General features: G+C 40.1%; 1 protein-coding gene and 1 pseudogene across 2 annotated transcripts; both read right to left on the bottom strand.

Annotated features, from left to right (window-relative positions):
• On the bottom strand, positions 1-3699 carry LOC308078320 (uncharacterized protein; the record flags this gene model as incomplete). Its single annotated transcript, XM_080419438.1, has 7 exons — positions 1-226; positions 371-454; positions 669-938; positions 2039-2338; positions 2887-3075; positions 3257-3505; positions 3629-3699. 7 exons carry the CDS (start codon positions 3697-3699, stop codon positions 160-162), a joined length of 1230 nt encoding a protein of 409 aa, XP_080275564.1. The 3' UTR covers positions 1-159.
• Positions 2871-15364, bottom strand: LOC308078750 (protein NLRC5-like; annotated as a pseudogene). The gene is made up of 8 exons (XR_013935038.1): positions 13908-15364; positions 13112-13375; positions 12514-12903; positions 5205-5642; positions 4040-4303; positions 3629-3880; positions 3257-3505; positions 2871-3147 (listed from the first exon to the last, which is right to left on the bottom strand). The product of XR_013935038.1 is annotated as a protein NLRC5-like (transcript).
• Between the last annotated feature and the right edge of the window lie 3752 nt (positions 15365-19116).

Here is a 19116-nt window from a genome sequence, read left to right as displayed (position 1 = left end):
CATCACCAGAATATTTTTTAAATTTCTTTCATTTCTGAAATATTTCCTTTTTTTAAATAGATGTTATTATATTTCAAAGCCTGGTGTTGATTGGTTCACCATATTTCAAAGCCTGCTGTTGGTTGGTTCACCATATTTCACAGCCTGTTGTTGATTGGTTCACCATATTTCAAAGCATTTATCTTTCAGGAAGGGGGTTCTGTCCTTGAAGCAGTTGTTGAAGAGTCTGGAAAGACATCAAATGATGGAACATTTTATTCAACAGGTATGATGTGTGTAGTACAATGTTGATGAGTTCTCTACACACCTGAGAACAATAACCTTTTAGTTTGACAATGCACACATTGAAACACAAGTCCATTCTACTCACCGTACAGTTTGGATGGAGGTATTGATGGAGAGCAGCTGGAGTAATCTGTTCGTTAGAGCATCAGTGAGATTATTGTGACTCAGACTACAACAACACAAGGAAGAGAAAGAACAGAGGAAGATTAGATTAGTACCTCATGGTCGCTCGCACACACACACACACACACACACACACACACACACACACACACACACACACACACACACACACACACACACACACACACACACACACACACACACACACACACACACACACACACACACACACACACACACCATTCTATAAGGCTACTCACTCCAGGACTTGTGCTTTGTGCAGGTGGGGGATCAGAGTCTCTAGCAGCTGGTCAGTGAGTTGACAGTGACTGAGGTCCAGTTCTGTCAGTCCCTCAGAGTGTTCCAGAACCAGGGCCAAACATCTACAGGCCTTCTGATCTAGTCTGGTCTCACTGAGGTCCAGCTCTCCACCCAGGGCTCCAGCCAGGGAACCTGCTCGCATCACTGTGTTCCTTTCACTGCCCACAGAGACCAGAGATAGCAGCTGGAGAAGGAGGGATTTGCTGCATCTGGAGAAGAAATACAGAATTAGAAGCAGACTGCAAGCTCACAACTCTGCAAGAGAATGCTTTAGTGGTTCTCAAAGTGGGGTCCGTGGACCACCATTGGTCCTGGAGGGGGTTCCAGGGGGTCCCCAGAAAAATGAGGAACAATTAAATCAGTTTTACCCTATTTTATACTATTCAAAAATAGCTGATTTATAAGGTCACAATGCATTGCATTGTGACACATTGTGAGCTTATAGATTGTCTATTTTCACACAAATATGCTCAGGGGGTCCCTGGAACACTACATTTTAAGATAGGGGTCTGCAAGCCAAATACATATTAATGTGGGGGTCCTTCATGTGAACATTTTTGAAAACGACTGCTTTAGCATTTCCTTCTCTGCTGGCTTGCACACTGATTCTTTTTTTAAACAAAGTGACAAAGTCCAATAAGACACTGTCATTTCTGCATTGGTTAAGATAAGAAAAGATAAGATAAGGCCTTTATTAATCTCGCTGGGGAAATTCAGGCGCCAAAGACAGTACAGCAGTTAAGAAAAGATTACAGGACAAAGGGAAAATGTAGATACACTGTGATGGAGAGACATTACAGTCAATACAACACCATCAGTAGGAAAGGCAAAGAGAGGTTAATGGTGGCGCTATCTTTTCAGCCTCTGGATTGGCTCACTTTGCTTTGACCTGGAGTCCTTTCATTGACTTTATTAAAGACTTCCCCTTTCATGAAATGTACTGCCTACCCGGTTATAACAAAGATAATCATGTAGATATGTGTATACTTTTATAGTACAGTAAGTGTTATTTTGTTTTCCTTGAGTCTCTCTGTGTGTGTGTGTGTGTGTGTGTGTGTGTGTGTGTGTGTGTGTGTGTGTGTGTTTCTATGTGGTTGTTTTGAATTTCGTTTACATGTTTTATAACCACAAAACTGCTAAATAAAGTAAAACAAGAAAAAATAATGAGGCTAACGAGCAGAGAGTTGAAATTAATGAAACAGGCTTCTTGTTGGATGAAAACTATTTTGTGAACATTGTAGCAAGTCAACACATAATAAGACCAGTGCTGAGAAAGTACCAGCAGGCAGCAAAGTGTTGTCCTTCTCACCTAAGATGGACTCTGTTGAGGACAGGGAACAACAGGTCCAGTCCACTGTCCTCTACCTCACACTCTGATAGGATGAGCTGTGTGTCCTGGCCGCTGCTGTGTGTCAGGACAGTAGAGATGTCCCTGCAGTGTGTGACAGTCAGAGACAGAGCCACCACCTGCTGTTGCTCTGACAGGTCCACAGAGGAGGAGCAGGACAGATCAAGTCTGTACTGTAGAGCTCTGAGCAAACCTGCTGCTGCTGCCCCCTGCTGCGTCTGACAGGTAGTGCAGCAGTTTAGGAACGTCAGCAGCAGACTCCTAAGCAAAGCAAAGCAAAGTTTGTTGTTTACCCAGGGTGTTGGACTAAGTTAACACTTATTTACAGCCAGACCCTGCATGGAAGCCTTGCTCAAGGGCTATTCAGCGGTGATTCATGATTGATCTGATGAATTGGGGAATCGAACTAGGGACCTTCCGGTATCAAGGCCGCCCCTCTAACCACTAGGCCACCGCTGCCACTGTCAACACTGTCAACACTGGTATGAGGATGTACAACATAACACATTTAATCAGCACTTCATTGATCAATTATTAATAACATATGCAAATACATAAACATACAAATAAATTAACTTGACAGTGTTGACTGTCAACACTGTCAACACTGGTATGAGGATGTACAACATAACACATTTAATCAGCACTTCATTGATCAATTATTAATAACATATGCAAATACATAAACATACAAATAAATTAGACACACTGAATTACCCATCTAGGATAATGTATTCATAATCTTTATATTTACACTACTTATTCTAAAAGCATATTAAAGCATTGATAATTGGCTACATCCAACTTACCTGAGATGAGAGACTTTATCCATAGAGAACATGATGTTCTCTATTGCTTCTGGTGGTATGGAGGTCCACAACAGGCTGAGTTCTGTCACTTTGTCACAGTGTTTGAGGGTAAAGAGCAGAGCATCACAGTCCACTGCGTCCAGCTCTGAGTTGTTCAGGTTGATTGCATAGTCTACTGACCTCAATAAACTGGGCACACAGTCACTGGAATGACATTTATATGTCTCTCTGATGGCACACAAGGTAAAGCTGGGACTGGGTCTGAAAACATGTATTATTGTTATAGAATGCTGACTTAAAATTGCAGTAATAACACTGTAGAAGATGTACTAGCCATTATTTTTCACAATTAAAACATAATTGAAGTCACCTTTTAAATACAACCCTGTCCAGAAAGGGTAAAAGGCCAGTGATGGTTCTCTCCGAGATCCTTTTCTTCCTCAAGTCTACAGTGAACATCTGGGCTGATGACTGCTGTAGCAGATAGAGAAGAACCTCCCAGTCTAGAGAGCAGGAGGTCAGATCTCCACCAACCTTCTCCAGAAATGTCTTTGTTAAGTCATCATCCTGAGCTGTAAACACAACACCCGCTAGCTTCTGCAGAACCTCTGGACACAATCTGAAGAAAGATTTATCAGAGTATGTAGGCAAATTATTGAACATGTTTAGGATGAAGGTTGGTGAAGGTTTTTATTTTATTTATTTATGACATTTTTTTTTATGACAAAACAAACAGACTCACTTGATTGTCAGTCGATCATGGTGAGTCAACAGTGGAAGGAGGAGGTACGACTGGATGCTGGACTTGGTCATGTCCAAACATCTGACTGTCCAGAGTCTCAGCAGGGATGCCACATTACTAACAACCCGGGACAATAGTCTGTCTGATTGTGGTGTGGTCTTTAGAAGGGAAAGCTCTTCAATCAAGCTCATGCTCTTCAATCGTCCTGTTCTTACTGATCGAAAAAGTATATATATCATGCTTTCGGACAGTCTGAAAATCAAGGAAAAATGAAAAGCTTTTTGTTAATATGAACACTCCTATTGTTAACTTAACAGCTACATCATATGATTGAGAGCCAAGATCACATTTTGCTTTAAGGAATATTAGCCAAGATCTTAACATAAACAAATAAATAAAAGAATAGCCTACCCTAGCCTTTGGATTTGCGCTACATCTTTAAAAAGAAGTGAAACTCCGTTGAGAGAGATCTTGCTGGGTGTCAGGACCAGATCCACCTCAGAGCCACAGAGTTGCAGAACTTTCCCCACAGACTTGCAGGTGTTTGTCCATAACTCTCCTGTCAGCACCAGGTTGAAATCAAGGAGACGGAGGAGATAGACCAGCTGTTCCACCTCCTCTCTGGATTTAACAGAGATGGATTTGCATGTGTGCTGAAAAAATCCTGGATCACACCTATATAAACATATATGAAGATGTTTAACCTCATTGCATGCAGAATACAATGGCTTTAAATCCTGACTTTAAATCATGTAATAAAGTATAACCTCTGCATATTGCTGAAAAATGCCTAAAATATACTGTTATTCATCAATGACTACAGGTTAGATAAAACTGCAATGTGTAGAATTTATTTAATCCCTAAATCTATTATTAAGAATAATCAAGCTATGGCGACATGTAGTGGATCACAAAGATGCTGGGATAAAGTCTCAATAGTTAGAAATAATCAGTCCTTATTAAATATATTATTAATAGTTTATTATTCATACCATATTATCTTTAAATATATAATAGTGAGATGGCTTTATATGTACAGTAGAACAAGACCAGGAGACCTGGTTCTGCCAGACCCAGACTTCACATGCCTGTGTCTATGCCCATGTATGGACGAAAGGGGGACAGACTTTTATGGCTGGGGCCTGGGGCCTAAGGACAAAGTGACCAAAACCTGTTTTTTGCCCATGTATGGAGAAACTAGAACCAGGAGACCTGGTACTGCCAGACCCCTAGTGGTTGAAATCTGAATGGCTGGGCTTCGCATGACGTGTGTCCCTTCTATGTCCCTTCTATGACGAAAGAGGGACAGACTTTTTTGGCTGGGGCCGGGGGACAAAGTGACATACCATGTATGGAGAAAACAGATACAAAGCCTCATGTAAGCCCGACCCCTTGGGTCTGGCAAACAGGTTACAAAACATGCCCATGTATGGACGAAAGGGGGACAGACTTTTATGGCTGGGGCCTAAGGACAAAGTGACCATGCCCATGTATGGAGAAAACAGGTACAAAGCCTCATGTAAGCCAGACCCCCTGGGTCCGGCAACAAAAATATGATATTTAAAAAAACATTAACCTGAGCTGTGAGATGTAGGGTAGACACTGAAGGAATATCTTCACTGGGCTCTCTTCATCTGACCAGAATATCAGCTTTACTGGTTTCTTCACTTGTTGGAGTTTCAGCACCTCTAGGAGGAGGGAGACCTTTCTCTCTGAGAGGTCTATGGACCAGACTGCAGGAGCTGACTGGTAAACTGGTTGTAGTGCTGGAAGAACTCTTCTGCTTGTTTGAATCTCATAGTTCTTCACATAGAGGTATAGGTCCAATAGTAGACCACATTGATACTCTGTGTTATTAACATCACGCCAGTCAATGAGGGGGAATGTTTGGTAATTACACACAGAAGACATCAATTCCAGAATGTTGTCTGTTTCTTCTTCCTGTTCTGCTGCTTCACAGATGAGCTTCCCCAGAAACTTGGTTGGTTTTAACATTGGCTGTTTATCAGTGAATCTGTAACAGTTTGAATGAAAAAACTAAACTGTTGATGTCTGCATCATAAACAGAATCCAGGGATACTGGATACTATATCCTTCAGATTTTAGTTGACAAATTCAATGGAAAATGAAGGAATCAGAAAACATAAACATGTGTCTTTTTGTTTAAACTTTATGTCGTTATAATCTCTGGATTCTATACAAATATTCAATGAAGAATATTAACCTGAGTTGTGAGATGTATGGTAGACATTGAAGGAAGATCCTAATTTCACTCTCTTCCTCTGACCAGCCGCTCAGCTCTACTGGTTTCTTCTCTGGTTGGAGTTTCAGCACCTAGGAGGACGGAGACCTCTCTCTTAGAGAGATCTATGGTTCGGACCTTTGGAGCTGCCAGATAAACTGGTTGTAATGCTGGAAGAACACTTCTTCCTGTCTGAGTCTCATAGTTCTTCAAATAGGAGTACAGGTCCAGTAAAACTTCCCAATGATATGTCCTATCTTTCAAATTATCATGACAGTCAATGAAGAGGAATGTTTTGTAATCACACACAGAAAACAACAATTCCAGAATCTTCTCTCCTGTTTCTTCTTCCTGTTCTGATGCTTGACAGATGAGCTTCCCCAGGAACTTGGATGGTTCTCGACCAGCAACACTGCAACAGTTTAAATGAAAACCAACATGAAATATTCATCTTTTCATCATAAAAAGAACCAAACGATGGACACTGTATCCATCAGATTTTAGGTAACATTTTGAATGGTGGTAAATGGAGGAATAATCATACAATATATTACTAAATATGTGTCTTAATGCTTAAACTTCATTTCTCTGTACGACTGTATGTTGACTAGTGCTAGCATATAAGTACAATCCTCTGCGTTAATTTTACTCAGAGATTTTACTCACAAATTGAACCAAATGGACCCCATGGTTCCATTTGTACACTATACTGAGCTAAATAAAGATTGCATCCATTTAGATCAATTTGTACCGGGTTTAAATTAACACTGAGGATGTTACTGTGTCTTATCAGATGGAGGATCTGACTGGTTCCTTCTCTGTATTCTCTGGATTTCATAGACAAATAGCCGATGAAGCAAAAATAACCTGAGCTTTGAGATGTATATTATACAACGTGTTGTTGGTTTGTAGATTGCCTGTATTTGCCTCGGGACTCCGTTGTTCAAGGAAGCACAAATTTGGAAGGCAATAAAGCGACAAAACTGTAGTTTCCAGAGGGAAGGCGAGTGTGTCGCGCTTGCGCACTAACACACACAAACGCACGCACGCGATCTGCCAATGCTGATTCTTTCATGCGCTCTAGTCACGTTCCTACGAATTCTGCTTCCTACTCTTGCTGTCATGTGGGTCTGTTATCCAATTAGAGGCATTATCCAAGACGAAAAAAAAGAAAAGAGAGACATGCCAGAAAATCAACCTTATTATCGATCTGCCTCTGTCCCAGTAACACACTCGTGAGATCTAGCACCAGTAAACATACATGTAAGACCTTCACGAGATCTGTAATCAGACGCAGCACACCATTTGTAGGATTTGTGTACCATTTCGCCTCTATAGTAGCTCCAATTGGGATGGTCTATCTTCATAAATTAGCCATCTTTGGCATTATGCAGGGCATTGCAGTTACGTCAGGTGTTTATGCATGTCTTTGAAGAGTTGATTGGCGTGTCACAGATGACGTTACGCAATACCTGAATTTCATGTCACGTGTCACACCTGCTTTCACAAAGAGGGCGGTCTTAAGGCCAGTTTTGTAGGTAAAAATCCATATTCATAAAAAAAAACACCAGGAATTTAGGGGATAAGCTTTGAAAACATGTTAAAAACTCAAAAAACTTTATTTTGAGTGGCTATTTTAATGTAAAGCGGCAAAAAAAAATCAACATAATCCCAGTTACCTGAGCTTTGAAATGTAGGGTAGACACTGAAGGAAAATCTTCACTTCAATCTCTTCATCTGACCAGCCTCTCAGCTCTACTGGTTTCTTCTCTGGTTGGAGTTTCAGCACCTCAAGTAGGACAGATGCCTTTCTCTCTGAGAGATCTATGGACCAGACTCTGTAAGTCTCCAGGAAAACTGGTTGTAATGCTGGAAGAACACTCGTGTGTGTTTGAGTCTCATAGTGTTTGACATGGGAGTACAGGTCTAGAAGGAAGTCCCATTTGTGAAGCCAATATTCAGACAGTGAAAACACTTCCCCTATTGTTTGTGTGTTCAACTTCTCACAGAGAGCTGCTTGCACACACAGATTCATCAGAAATCTGTGTCCTGTTTGATTCTGAGAAGTAAACCTGTAGAGTATGAAAAAAAATTGTGTTTCTTTCCATTTAAATATAATGGTGTAAACGTATGCAACATAATCCCAGTTACAGTACCTGAGGTTTGAGATGTAGGGTAGACACTGAAGGAAGCTCCTCACTTCACTCTCTTCATCTGACCAGCCTCTCAGCTCTACTGGTTTCTTCTCTGGTTGGAGTTTCAGCACCTCAAGTAGGTCAGATGCCTTTCTCTCTGAGAGATCTATGGACCAGACTCTGTAAGTCTCCAGGAAAACTGGTTGTAATGCTGGAAGAACACTCGTGTGTGTTTGAGTCTCATAGTGTTTGACATGGGAGTACAGGTCTAGAAGGAAGTCCCATTTGTGAAGCCAATATTCAGACAGTGAAAACACTTCCCCTATTGTTTGTGTGTTCAACTTCTTACGGAGAGCTGCTTGCACACACAGATTCATCAGAAATCTGTGTCCTGTTTGATTCTGAGAAGTAAACCTGTAGAGTATGAAAAAAATGTTGTGTTTCTTTCCATTTAAATATAATGATGTAAACGTATGCAACATAATCCCAGTTACAGTACCTGAGGTTTGAGATGTAGGGTAGACACTGAAGGAAGCTCCTCACTTCACTCTCTTCATCTGACCAGCCTGTCAGCTCTACTACTGGTTTCTTCCCTGGTTGGAGTTTCAGCACCTCTAGGAGGACAGAGGCCTTTCTCTCTGAGAGGTCTATGGACCAGACTGTAGGAGCTGCCAGATAAACTGGTTGTAATGCTGGAAGAACACTTCTTCCTGTTTGAGTCTCATAGTTCTTCAAATAGGAGTATAGGTCAAGTAGAACATCACATTGATATGCCCTATCTTTCAAATGATCATGACAGTCAATGAAGAAGAATGTTTTGTAATTAAACACAGAAGACAACAATTCCAGATTTTTCTCTCCTGTTTCTCCTTCCTGTTCTGATGCTCCACAGATGAGCTTCCTCAGGAACTTGGATGGTTCTAGACCAGCAACACTGCAACAGTTTAAATGAAAACCAACATGAAATATCCATCTTTTCATCATAAAAAGAACCAAGCAATGATAGACACTGTATCAGATTTTAGGTAACATTTTCAATGGTGGTAAATGAAGGAATAATCATACAATATATTACTAAATATTAGGGGTGTGCCGATATATCGTCCCGCGATATATCGCGATACGTTTTCAGGACGATATGTATTGTTTTGGGAGAAAAAAAAACGTTTTTTTTTTTTTTTTTTTTTATTATAATAATCAGGCATGCAAACAGCCCCGATGTGAAAAGGGTGATAACATGTTTTTATTTTTTTTCGGGTCAGGTGTCACACTATTGCCCTATTTGGATTCAAAACGGCTATTGTAGCTGAAAAGCTACAAGTTTGCATGTCTGAATAATGCAAAAACAGAATTATTTGCTTTTTTTCTCCCCCATATATTTTCATAATAAAAAAGTGCGTATCGTATCGTATCGTATCGAAATCGTATCGAAGTTGTGAGCCCAATATCGTATCGTATCGTTTCGTGAAATTAGTGTATCGGCACACCCCTACTAAATATGGGTCTTAATGCTTAAACTTAATTTCTCTGTATTCTCTGTATGACTGTATGTTGACTAGCGCTAGCATATAAGTAATATCCTCCGCTCATGTCAAAACTGTTTCATTCTGAGAAGTAAACCTGTATAGAGTATGAAAAAATAAGAGGAATAACATTCCACAAGTTAAAAATGTAATGTGCAGCTAAAAATACCAAAATTATATTTGAATTCTAAATGACTCTTTAATGCATATTGCATAGACAATGATACAAAATAAATACTGATACTAAAGGTAACTTTGGGAGAAAACTATGTATGATTTGAGAATTCTTATATCCTGTCAATCTATTTGGAGTGTAAACTAGACGCGTCGCAATTCTGGGAAATTGCAAAGTGTGGTTGCGCCGACGCCGGTCGCGGGTCGCGGCCGCCGGGACTCGAGGAATACGCCTGGAGGAATACCGTGATTTCTGGCGTTTTTTGTAAAACGGGCCCCTCCCACTAACTTTGGAAGCCAATTACGGACGAACGGTATGAACTATCAAAATGCCGCTTGGATATGTTTATCGCATGGTCCAGAGATCATGTGTACCGATTTTTGTGAAATTTGGACAAAATGTGTGGGAGGAGGAGCTAAACGTGTGTTTTGAAGAAAACAATATGGCGGAAAATCTATCCTGACGCAAATGGGTGTGGCCTATATGGGGAGTTGCATCATGACCCAAGGAATCTAGGGAAAGATTTTTATTCTAAGACCTACGGTTCAAGAGTTATAGGCCAAAACGTAAAGTGGGTTGTTATAGCGCCACCATGGTGTAATTATTTTTTTAATAATTTTGCACTAAATTATGAACCTCCCCTTTCAGTCTTGTAACTGTAGCCATTACGGTTTTTGAGATAAAAATACTTGAATGGGAGTCTTTTAATTTTTCCATTAAAGTGGATGGGGAAATGTAATGCACTAATAAATCAATATCAATAAAACTATGTAACCAATCCCTTAGCAAAATACAAGCACAGGATTCCCGGTGAAGCCGGTCATTTTGACATATGGCACTAAATTGGGAAAAATAAACTGTGGGAGAAATAGCGGCTGAAAATAAAGTTTCTCTAGAAACAAAGAAATAAAGTGTGTGGTTGCCCTATTCGGGCAACCACACTAATAACTCAGAAATGTTAATTCCCGTCATGCCTAAATGAACATTCATGTTCATTATTGAAATACACGTTTGTGAGAGCTATATTGACCTTCTTTAAATATAATTTAATAATTGAATGTTTAAATGTAACGAGGAACACAAATTCAATATACCACATAATTCCAATTACCTGAGTTGTGAGATGTAGGGTAGACACTGAAGGAAGATCTTCACTTCACTCTCATCATCTGCCTGTCAGCTCTACTGGTTTCTTCTCTTGTTGGAGTTTCAGCACCTCTAGGAGGAGGGAGACCTTTCTCTCTGAGAGGTCTATGGACCAGACTGCAGGAGCAGCCAGATAAAGTGATTGTAATGCTGGAAGAACACTTCCGCCTGTTTGAGTCTCATAGTCTTTGACATGGGAGTACAGGTCTAGAAGAAAGTCCCATTTGTGATGCCAATATTCAGACGATGAAAACACTTCATCTATTGTTTGTGTGTTCAACCTCTCACGGAGAGCCGCTTGCACACACAAATTCATCAGAAAGCTGTGTCCTGTTTGATTCTGAGAAGTAAATCTGTAGATTATGAAAGAAATAAGAGGATTCAAGATTGCAAACGTATTACAAAAAAAGGTAATGTGAAGCTAAATCCACTCAAATAACTTTTATTAAAACTGAACTGTAAATCATTCATTAAGATCTAGAAAAGCAAGTTATCAGCAACATATTGATACAGTACATTAGCTGCATGCGGATGAATTAACATATTCTTTGAAGAAAAACTATGCTCTTCTGTTTATTTTGTGTGTATGTCTGTTTGTTTATGGGGGGAAAAGGAACCAAGCCACATACTTAAAAGGAAAATGTATATTTGTATCCTGTGCTTCTCAATAAAAATATTTGAAACAGAAAAGGGTGCTCTTATCAATGAAATTGGCTTTCTTTTTTTTAGAAAGACAGCACTGTAAAGTATTATTTAATTTAACTTAAATGTTTTTGTTAACTATCAAAATACACCTTTATTAGACTTTTACTAATTCAATTACAGACATTTTAAATGTAATGAGGTATAGCTATTCAGCATGCAACATAATCCCAGTTACCTGAGTTGTGAGATGTATGGTAGACACTGAAGGAAGATCTTCACGTCCCTCACTTCATCTGACCAGCCTGTCAGCTCTACTGGTTTCTTCTCTTGTTGGAGTTTCAGCACCTCTAGTAGGAGAGAGACCTTTCTCTTTGAGAGGTCTATTGACCAGACTGCAGGAAGTGACTGGTAAATTGGTTGTAATGCTGGAAGAACACTTCTGCCTGTTAGAGTTTCATAGCTCTCCACAAAGGAGTACAGGTTCAGTAGTACCTGACATTGATACTCCCTGTATAACCAAGGATCGATCCCATCACGCCAGTCAACGTGGGGGAATGTTTTGTAATTGCACACAGAAGACATCAATTCTAGCATCTTTTCTTCTGTTTCTTCTTCCTGTTCTGCTGCTTCACAGAAGAGCGTACCCAGGAACTTGGTTTGTTTTAACAGTCCTCGGGTAGGGAAACTGCAACAGTTCAAATTAATTAAATATTGATCCCTGCATCATAAACGTCAGACAATATTGGACAATGTAATCATAAGATTTTAGGTGAAAGAGTCAATGGAAAACAAGCCATAGTGCTTTCTTGGGTTTAATCCTTATAGCCTTTTGTATAGAACTGTTAGTACTCTCTGTGCTTTTTTTGGAAACTGTTAATAAAGTATTCAATCAATCAATCAATCAATCAATCAATCAATCAATCAATCAATCAATCAATCAATCAATCAATCAATCAATCAATCAATCAATCAATCAAAAACAGGTATACTTATTCAGTATACAACATAATCCCAGTTACCTGAGCTTTGAGATGTAGGGTAGACACTGAAGGAAGATCCTCACTTCACTCTCTTCATCTGACCAGCCTCTCAGCTCTACTGGTTTCTTCTCTGGTTGGAGTTTCAAGCATTCTAGGAGTATAGAGGTCTTTCTCCCTCAGAGATCTATTGACCAGACTGTATGAGCTGGTGGTTTAAGTGGCTTCAGAAGATCAAACAGGATGTCATATTTCATATTGTAAACAGAGAACAACGACAGGAGTTCATTCACTGTACTCTGAAATACTTCCCTCTTATGAATTGCTGCCTCCAGGCACAAATCTAGTAACAGCTTCTTTTCTTCCCCCTCCAGTAGTCCAGGGAATTGTTCCTGAACCTGTGTGTCTGCACCTCTGGATGTATCTCTGAACCTTAATTGTAGTGTTCAAAGAAATATGGGTCAAATCTGTGGTACTTTCTAATAGGCCTATCACTGTTATCAAACAAGGAACCTATTTAATGATTACGTTGATGTTTCAAAGGTCAGCAATTCAAACAGCAAAGGGGATGTTGTTCAATTTCATCAATTTAATTAATTAAGAAAATAATAAAACATCAACATGACACTAAATTACACACCTGAGTGTGTTTATTTGAGCCAGAGTTCCCAACAGGGTCTTTCTCAGTTCTGGACATGCACTGGTCTTCCTGTTCCAGAGGAGGCAGAGGTGAAGCCTCTCTGGACTGTTCTGCATGACCTCTACTGCTCTTTCAAACACTCTTTTACCACCACAGACTGGGAGGTGCAACTCATTTCCACCAAGGCCAAGTAAAACTCTGTAGTCCAACTTCTCCTCACTGAGGAGAAAAGCCTTCCAGAGCTGACTTTGCAAAGTGTCACACCTGGAATAAAAAAAAATTATAAAGTAATTAAACATGTTTTAACATTACAGTAGGTATATTTTTGTTGTTTAGTGATACAGTGACTGTAGTTGGATTCTGTACCAATTGTAAGATTTAAAAGCTCAGGATCTGAATCCATAAAAAAACTAATCAGCTCATACAGATACATTCACAATGTGTGTTTATTAAAAAATAATCTGTGCCGTCCGAGTTATGTCCGATAGGGACAGAATCGTAAATCATCGTCCCCCCAGTCTCTGTACCTCCGAGACGTCATTTCTTTTTTTGAGGGGGGGAGGTGAACTCGAAGAAAACAAGCACTGCTTTTGCAATTTGACTGTAACATATACTGTACACACACACACACACACACACACACACACACACACACACACACACACACACACACACACACACACACACACACACACACACACACACACACACACACACACACACACACACACACACACACAGAGAGAGAGAGTAAGAGAGTAAGAGAGAGAGAGAGAGATTCAAAATAAATGCTCACCCATCCAGTTGGATGTTTTTCAGGCATCCAAGTATCAATTTCAGTCCTTGTTCTGATACAGTGTCCGCAAGGTTTAGCTTTATTTTTCTCTCTTGGGACTGACTGATTACATAAGACAAAGCACAATAATGGTGAGGATCAAGATTCTCTTCACTCAAATCAAGGCAATAATCCAGTTTGTCCAGAAAGTGAAGACAGGCCTCAGTGTATTGAGATTCAAACAAGCATTGGCATAAGAACGGTATGTTGCTGTCATCAGTGTCACTTTGATCTTCAGTTAGTGGAGAAGAGAGAAACGCGTTTACCACGTCTCTGATGAAAGTCTTAGATATGTCCTTCACCTGCTGATCTGGAGCCAGACATTTCAACTTGTCAAGATTTTTGAGGCTACACAAACCACACAAAAAAGGATCACATGTTTCATGTGTTTCATCTCTTCAGTGCGGCACTGTTGCAGAAGATCCGATATCTTGTCAGGATTCTTAAAAGACCACAATGCAGCAAAAAACTCCTGCATGGTGTAGTGGAGAAATGCAGAGTGGGTTTTCCATACTGTAGGTTCAACTTGAACAACAAGTGTTGTCAGGAAGGCTGAATGAACACCGCTTTCTTCACAAGACAGGTCTGTTAAGTTCACAGATTTCCTGAGAGTTGCCTGAAAAGCAGCCATTGCCGAAGCAAATATTGTTTCACTGTAGTAGTCTCTGATATAGTTGTTTAGTTCAATTTTTGGTATTGCCTTGCCGCTGTGCTTTTGAATGCACCCGCGAAGAATGTTTAAGTATATTTCACTTACAGTGCACAGTCCTTGAGGAGCCATAGTGTTCTTTAAAGAAAGGCAGGCAACCACCATCAGTGCATATACTGGGACATGGCAAAGACTGAACAACTCCAGGTTGTTCTCAATGGTGCTCAACTGCTCAGTGTTCAACATCTTAGCTAAATACACTCTGATGGACTTTGTGCTGAAGCCTTTCACCTCCACTCTGAGAGAAGCCCAGTCTGATAGGAAGTCTTCAGTTTCAACCTCTGGTCTGCATGTGATCACAATCTTTGCTTCAGGAAGCAGGTCCCCTTCCACAAGTCTCTCTATCACAGAGGAAGAGAGAACTGTGAGTCCATCAAAAATGATGGTAACATTTTCAGAATACCTCTTTATGTCTGCCAAGACCTCTTCTTTTCCTTCCTCTGGATCACTAGACATATTGAACAGAAGATCCTCCAAACTCATGTCCTTTATGATTTTTCTCATATCAAAATAGAACATGTAATCTAGGTCCTTGTTTTCGCTTCCTCCCCATATTTTCAGCATTTCACATGCAGCTGTTGTCTTTCCAACTCCAGTCTTACCAACCAGGAGAATTTTGTTCTCACGTCTTTTGAGTAAGTCATCTACAGATATTTCCTGTTTATCCACAGGAATGTAGGTGTTCATCTTTTTAGGACGGGGTAGTTTGCATTTTTTTCTCTTCAATTTCTTTATTTTATATGGTGTATTTTCATGCCCATGCATGTCCAGTACCAGTGGAGTGTAAGAGAGATCCTTTGGTAGACTAAGAAACTCTTTGCTTGGTTTCCACACATCTTCTGATAGCTTAAGAGCTTTTTTCTTTAACTTTGCCTGGTATCTGTGGCATGGTCTTGGACCTAAAATGAAAATAATCACAAGTTGTAAATCATCTTTAAACTGACTTAACTTGAGACTATGGGTTCATATTTTAACACATTAACAACTCTATATTCACAATGCAAAACGTAATCATTGTTCAATACTATTTGCTCTTTTTTTTTCACCTACAGTACCTTTAGAATAGTTGAAATCCACATCCACATCATCTTTGAAAGAAAAGCAGCTGATCCAATGGTGTAGGTCGAAACTTTTCTTCTGAGTGGAGGTGGAGCCTTCTTCTTCGGATACAGGTAGGCCCACAGGTCTCTCTAAAGTCCTATTCCTAGTTTCGTCAATTATCTTTAGCAATATATAGGAGGCTGCCTCCCCTTTTTGTGTGACCCAGTCTAGTATAGTTCTTGTTTTCTCAAAGTCATCTTTCTCTGTCTTTAATTCACTGACCGCGTGATCAGTGAACACTCCTGGCTGATAAAGATTCTCCACAATAACAGAAAGATTCTGTAATCCCCCCACCAGTCGGGTTCTGGCGCTCCTGATGTATTCCACAGCTGACTGACTTGTACACGCCATGTCACTTTATTCTTAAAAATCGAGCCTTACTAACCTGGGTCTATAGGCCAGAGAAATTACAATGTAAACTGGCATTTGTTTTAATAATGTTATCTGTCTGGATGCACATCCATTATCTTCTGTGTGATGTGTGTTGTGTTCTATGGCTGATTGAAGTTCAGATCCAGACCACAAACGTCTGCTGGTTGGTCAGGAACTGGAGGTTGTGTCACAAACACATATGCACACGTGCACACACGCACGCACGCACGCACGCACGCACGCACGCACACACACACACACACACACACACACACACACACACACACACACACACACACACACACACACACACACACACACACACACATCCTCCTCTGAGTTAACACAGTGTGGACTCACATACTGATTTACACTTTGTATATTGTCACTGTTGGGCTTCTTTTTATGTTTTTTCATTAAGTATAGATTGTCATAATGATAGTGTTTTGAAAAATAGCAGATCTACAAGCTCACAATGCATCACATTGTGACACGTTGTGAGCTTATAGATCTGCTATTTTTGCTATAGAAATAAAATAAATGTTTTTGCCTATATAGCACTTTACAATGTGCATAACTTTCACACACCAATGGTGGAGGAAACCATGCAAGACACCAATCTGCTCATCGGGTGCAGTTAGTGGTTCAGTGTCTTGCTCAAGGACACTAACACAGGGGGAGCCCAGGGTCGAACCAGGAACTTTCCAATTCCCAGGCGGCTGCTCTACCTCCTGACCCACTGCTGCCTATAGGGACACCAGGGAGAAATGTGTCATGTCAGTCTTTAATGTAAATACAGTAATGAACAGACAATGCACATACCTGTACAAGTCAATAGAAACAGAAGAGAAATGTTCTGTAACATTAAGTCTCACACATGAATCATGTATATTAGGACACATCTATCAATCTTTAAAAAGTATGTTTACAAGTTTATACTTGGATGAATGATACAGCTTCATGTTCAGTCTTTTTTTTTAAAACACTTTTTTTTTTTTTTTTCCTTATGTTGCAGGCAGAAATACAACTAGAAAAAGTGCTCCTCGGAGCACAGGTCTCCGCCAGGTCAGGTAGGTTATTGTGGCCTCCTGGTGGCGCTATAATAGGCCATTGTGAAAACGGTGCCCGTTTCTTCTTAGGCCTTTCACGACAATCGGACACTGCATTCATGATTTGAGGCATTTTGTGCCAAAAATGTGTTTAGCTAAATTAGACCTGCTGGTGGCGCTATAACAGGCCAATGTGAAAGGGGTGGCATTTCTTCCTCAGCCTAGTGGGAATGTGAATGTAAAATTTCACGGAAATCGCAAGCTGAGTGCATAATTTGAGGCATTTAGTTCAAAACGGAGCAATCCTGCAAACTTTGGAAGCCAGCCTTAGCCAATGAGGATGGAATATGGGAAATCGGACACATCCGTGTTGATCACATGACTATAGAGATACTGTATACCGATTTGCATGACCTTTGGATAAAATCTGTAGGAGTAATATAAAGAAATTGGTTTTGCACAAATCAGCCTCCTGGTGGCGCTATAACAGGCCCATGTGAAAAATTTGGGGCAAATGTTCTGAATTGGCATCCAGGGAGTGTGTGTGCACAGTTTTGCAGCGACCGGGCCAACGGTGCCAGAGATTAGCTGGTGACAGACGGACGGACGGACGAACGGACACACGGACGGACGGACGGACACACGGACAGGGGGTAAAACATACTCTCTCGCCATGCCTTACGGCCTGGCGGAGACAATAACATGACATTTTGTACGACATCATATTCTCCCATTCCCCAACCCTCCCCCCAAGGTCATAACAAGACAAATGACAATTTATGTTCAGTCTTAAGACTAACATTTATAATTGCATACTGCTATTAGGGCTGGGCGATAGGACTTTAAATCAATATCAGGATTATTTCAAACCTAAAAACTAAAATACCAGATTAACAAGCTCACGCATCGCAATGTGACGCGTGAGCTTGTAGTTCTGTTTTTGTACACCACCATTGTAGAACAAAGTAATTTAAAGTCGATTTATTGCTACTAGCATTGATGATGTCTAGGATATATTATTGTATATTATTGTATGTCTTTAAATGTCACTATGAATTGAATACATAGGACGGCAATGGAAACAAGTCCTCAGGACTTTTTTGTGTTATCCTTTTAGCCCAAGTGTATGACTGTACCCGTAATGTTTGCATTTCTGTCTAATAAAGTATTCAATCAATCAAAGATTATTAAAAAAAAAACGTTTAGAACTTATTTTGTGTCAATGTGTTGACAAATGTGTGCTTCTCGATTATTCGATTAACCTACATGAGCAAGATTAAGTTGGTTATTGGTTCTAGATGTTGGTTTCCATATATTTCAGTTTATTGCCCAGCCCTAACTATGTTTACATTGTTTTCAATACAAACTTATTGTGTACAGTATCCTATATGTCTGGTCTGTGTTCAGCACTGAGCAGTACACACTCCCTACAGGAGTTTAACTAATAGGGGGAAAAACTGAACCTGAGGCAAACTCACAACTATGTCTACTGGAACAAAAAGTCATGACAGAAACTATGTGCTAGTCAGTCTTAAAATGCATTCTATCCAAACCAGTGACTGTAAACAAGACTGTGTTGGGTCTGTGACGTCAGTGGTTACTCACTGGGGTTAAAGCAAATCTCATGACTGAATGTACTTGTGTGTTATGCTGTCCCAACCTGTGGTTTGTGGAACAGAGTGAAAGGAGTTTCCTAAACAATTAGCACAATATGTGGAATTATGTTTAGGCATTGCCATTCTAAACCTATGTTCTTGCTAATGTTATACAGCCAACCAGATGAAGACATTTCATTTTGAGGCTTTTATCAAATATCCGAGACCATTAGGGTTTTATGGAAGATGCTTCTGAACATACATTTTAAATTTAAGCAATAGAACATGTATTGCTAGTTTGACCGCTTCTAATACTCTTTAATCTCGTAGGGTTAATGTTTGGT

The sequence above is a fragment of the Gymnoscopelus braueri genome (assembly GCF_963280865.1).
Source record: "Gymnoscopelus braueri genome assembly, chromosome: 22".
NCBI classification, from domain to species: domain Eukaryota; kingdom Metazoa; phylum Chordata; class Actinopteri; order Myctophiformes; family Myctophidae; genus Gymnoscopelus; species Gymnoscopelus braueri.
The sequence above is the reverse complement of the archived record's forward strand: the minus strand, read 5'-3'. Positions and strand labels throughout refer to the sequence as shown.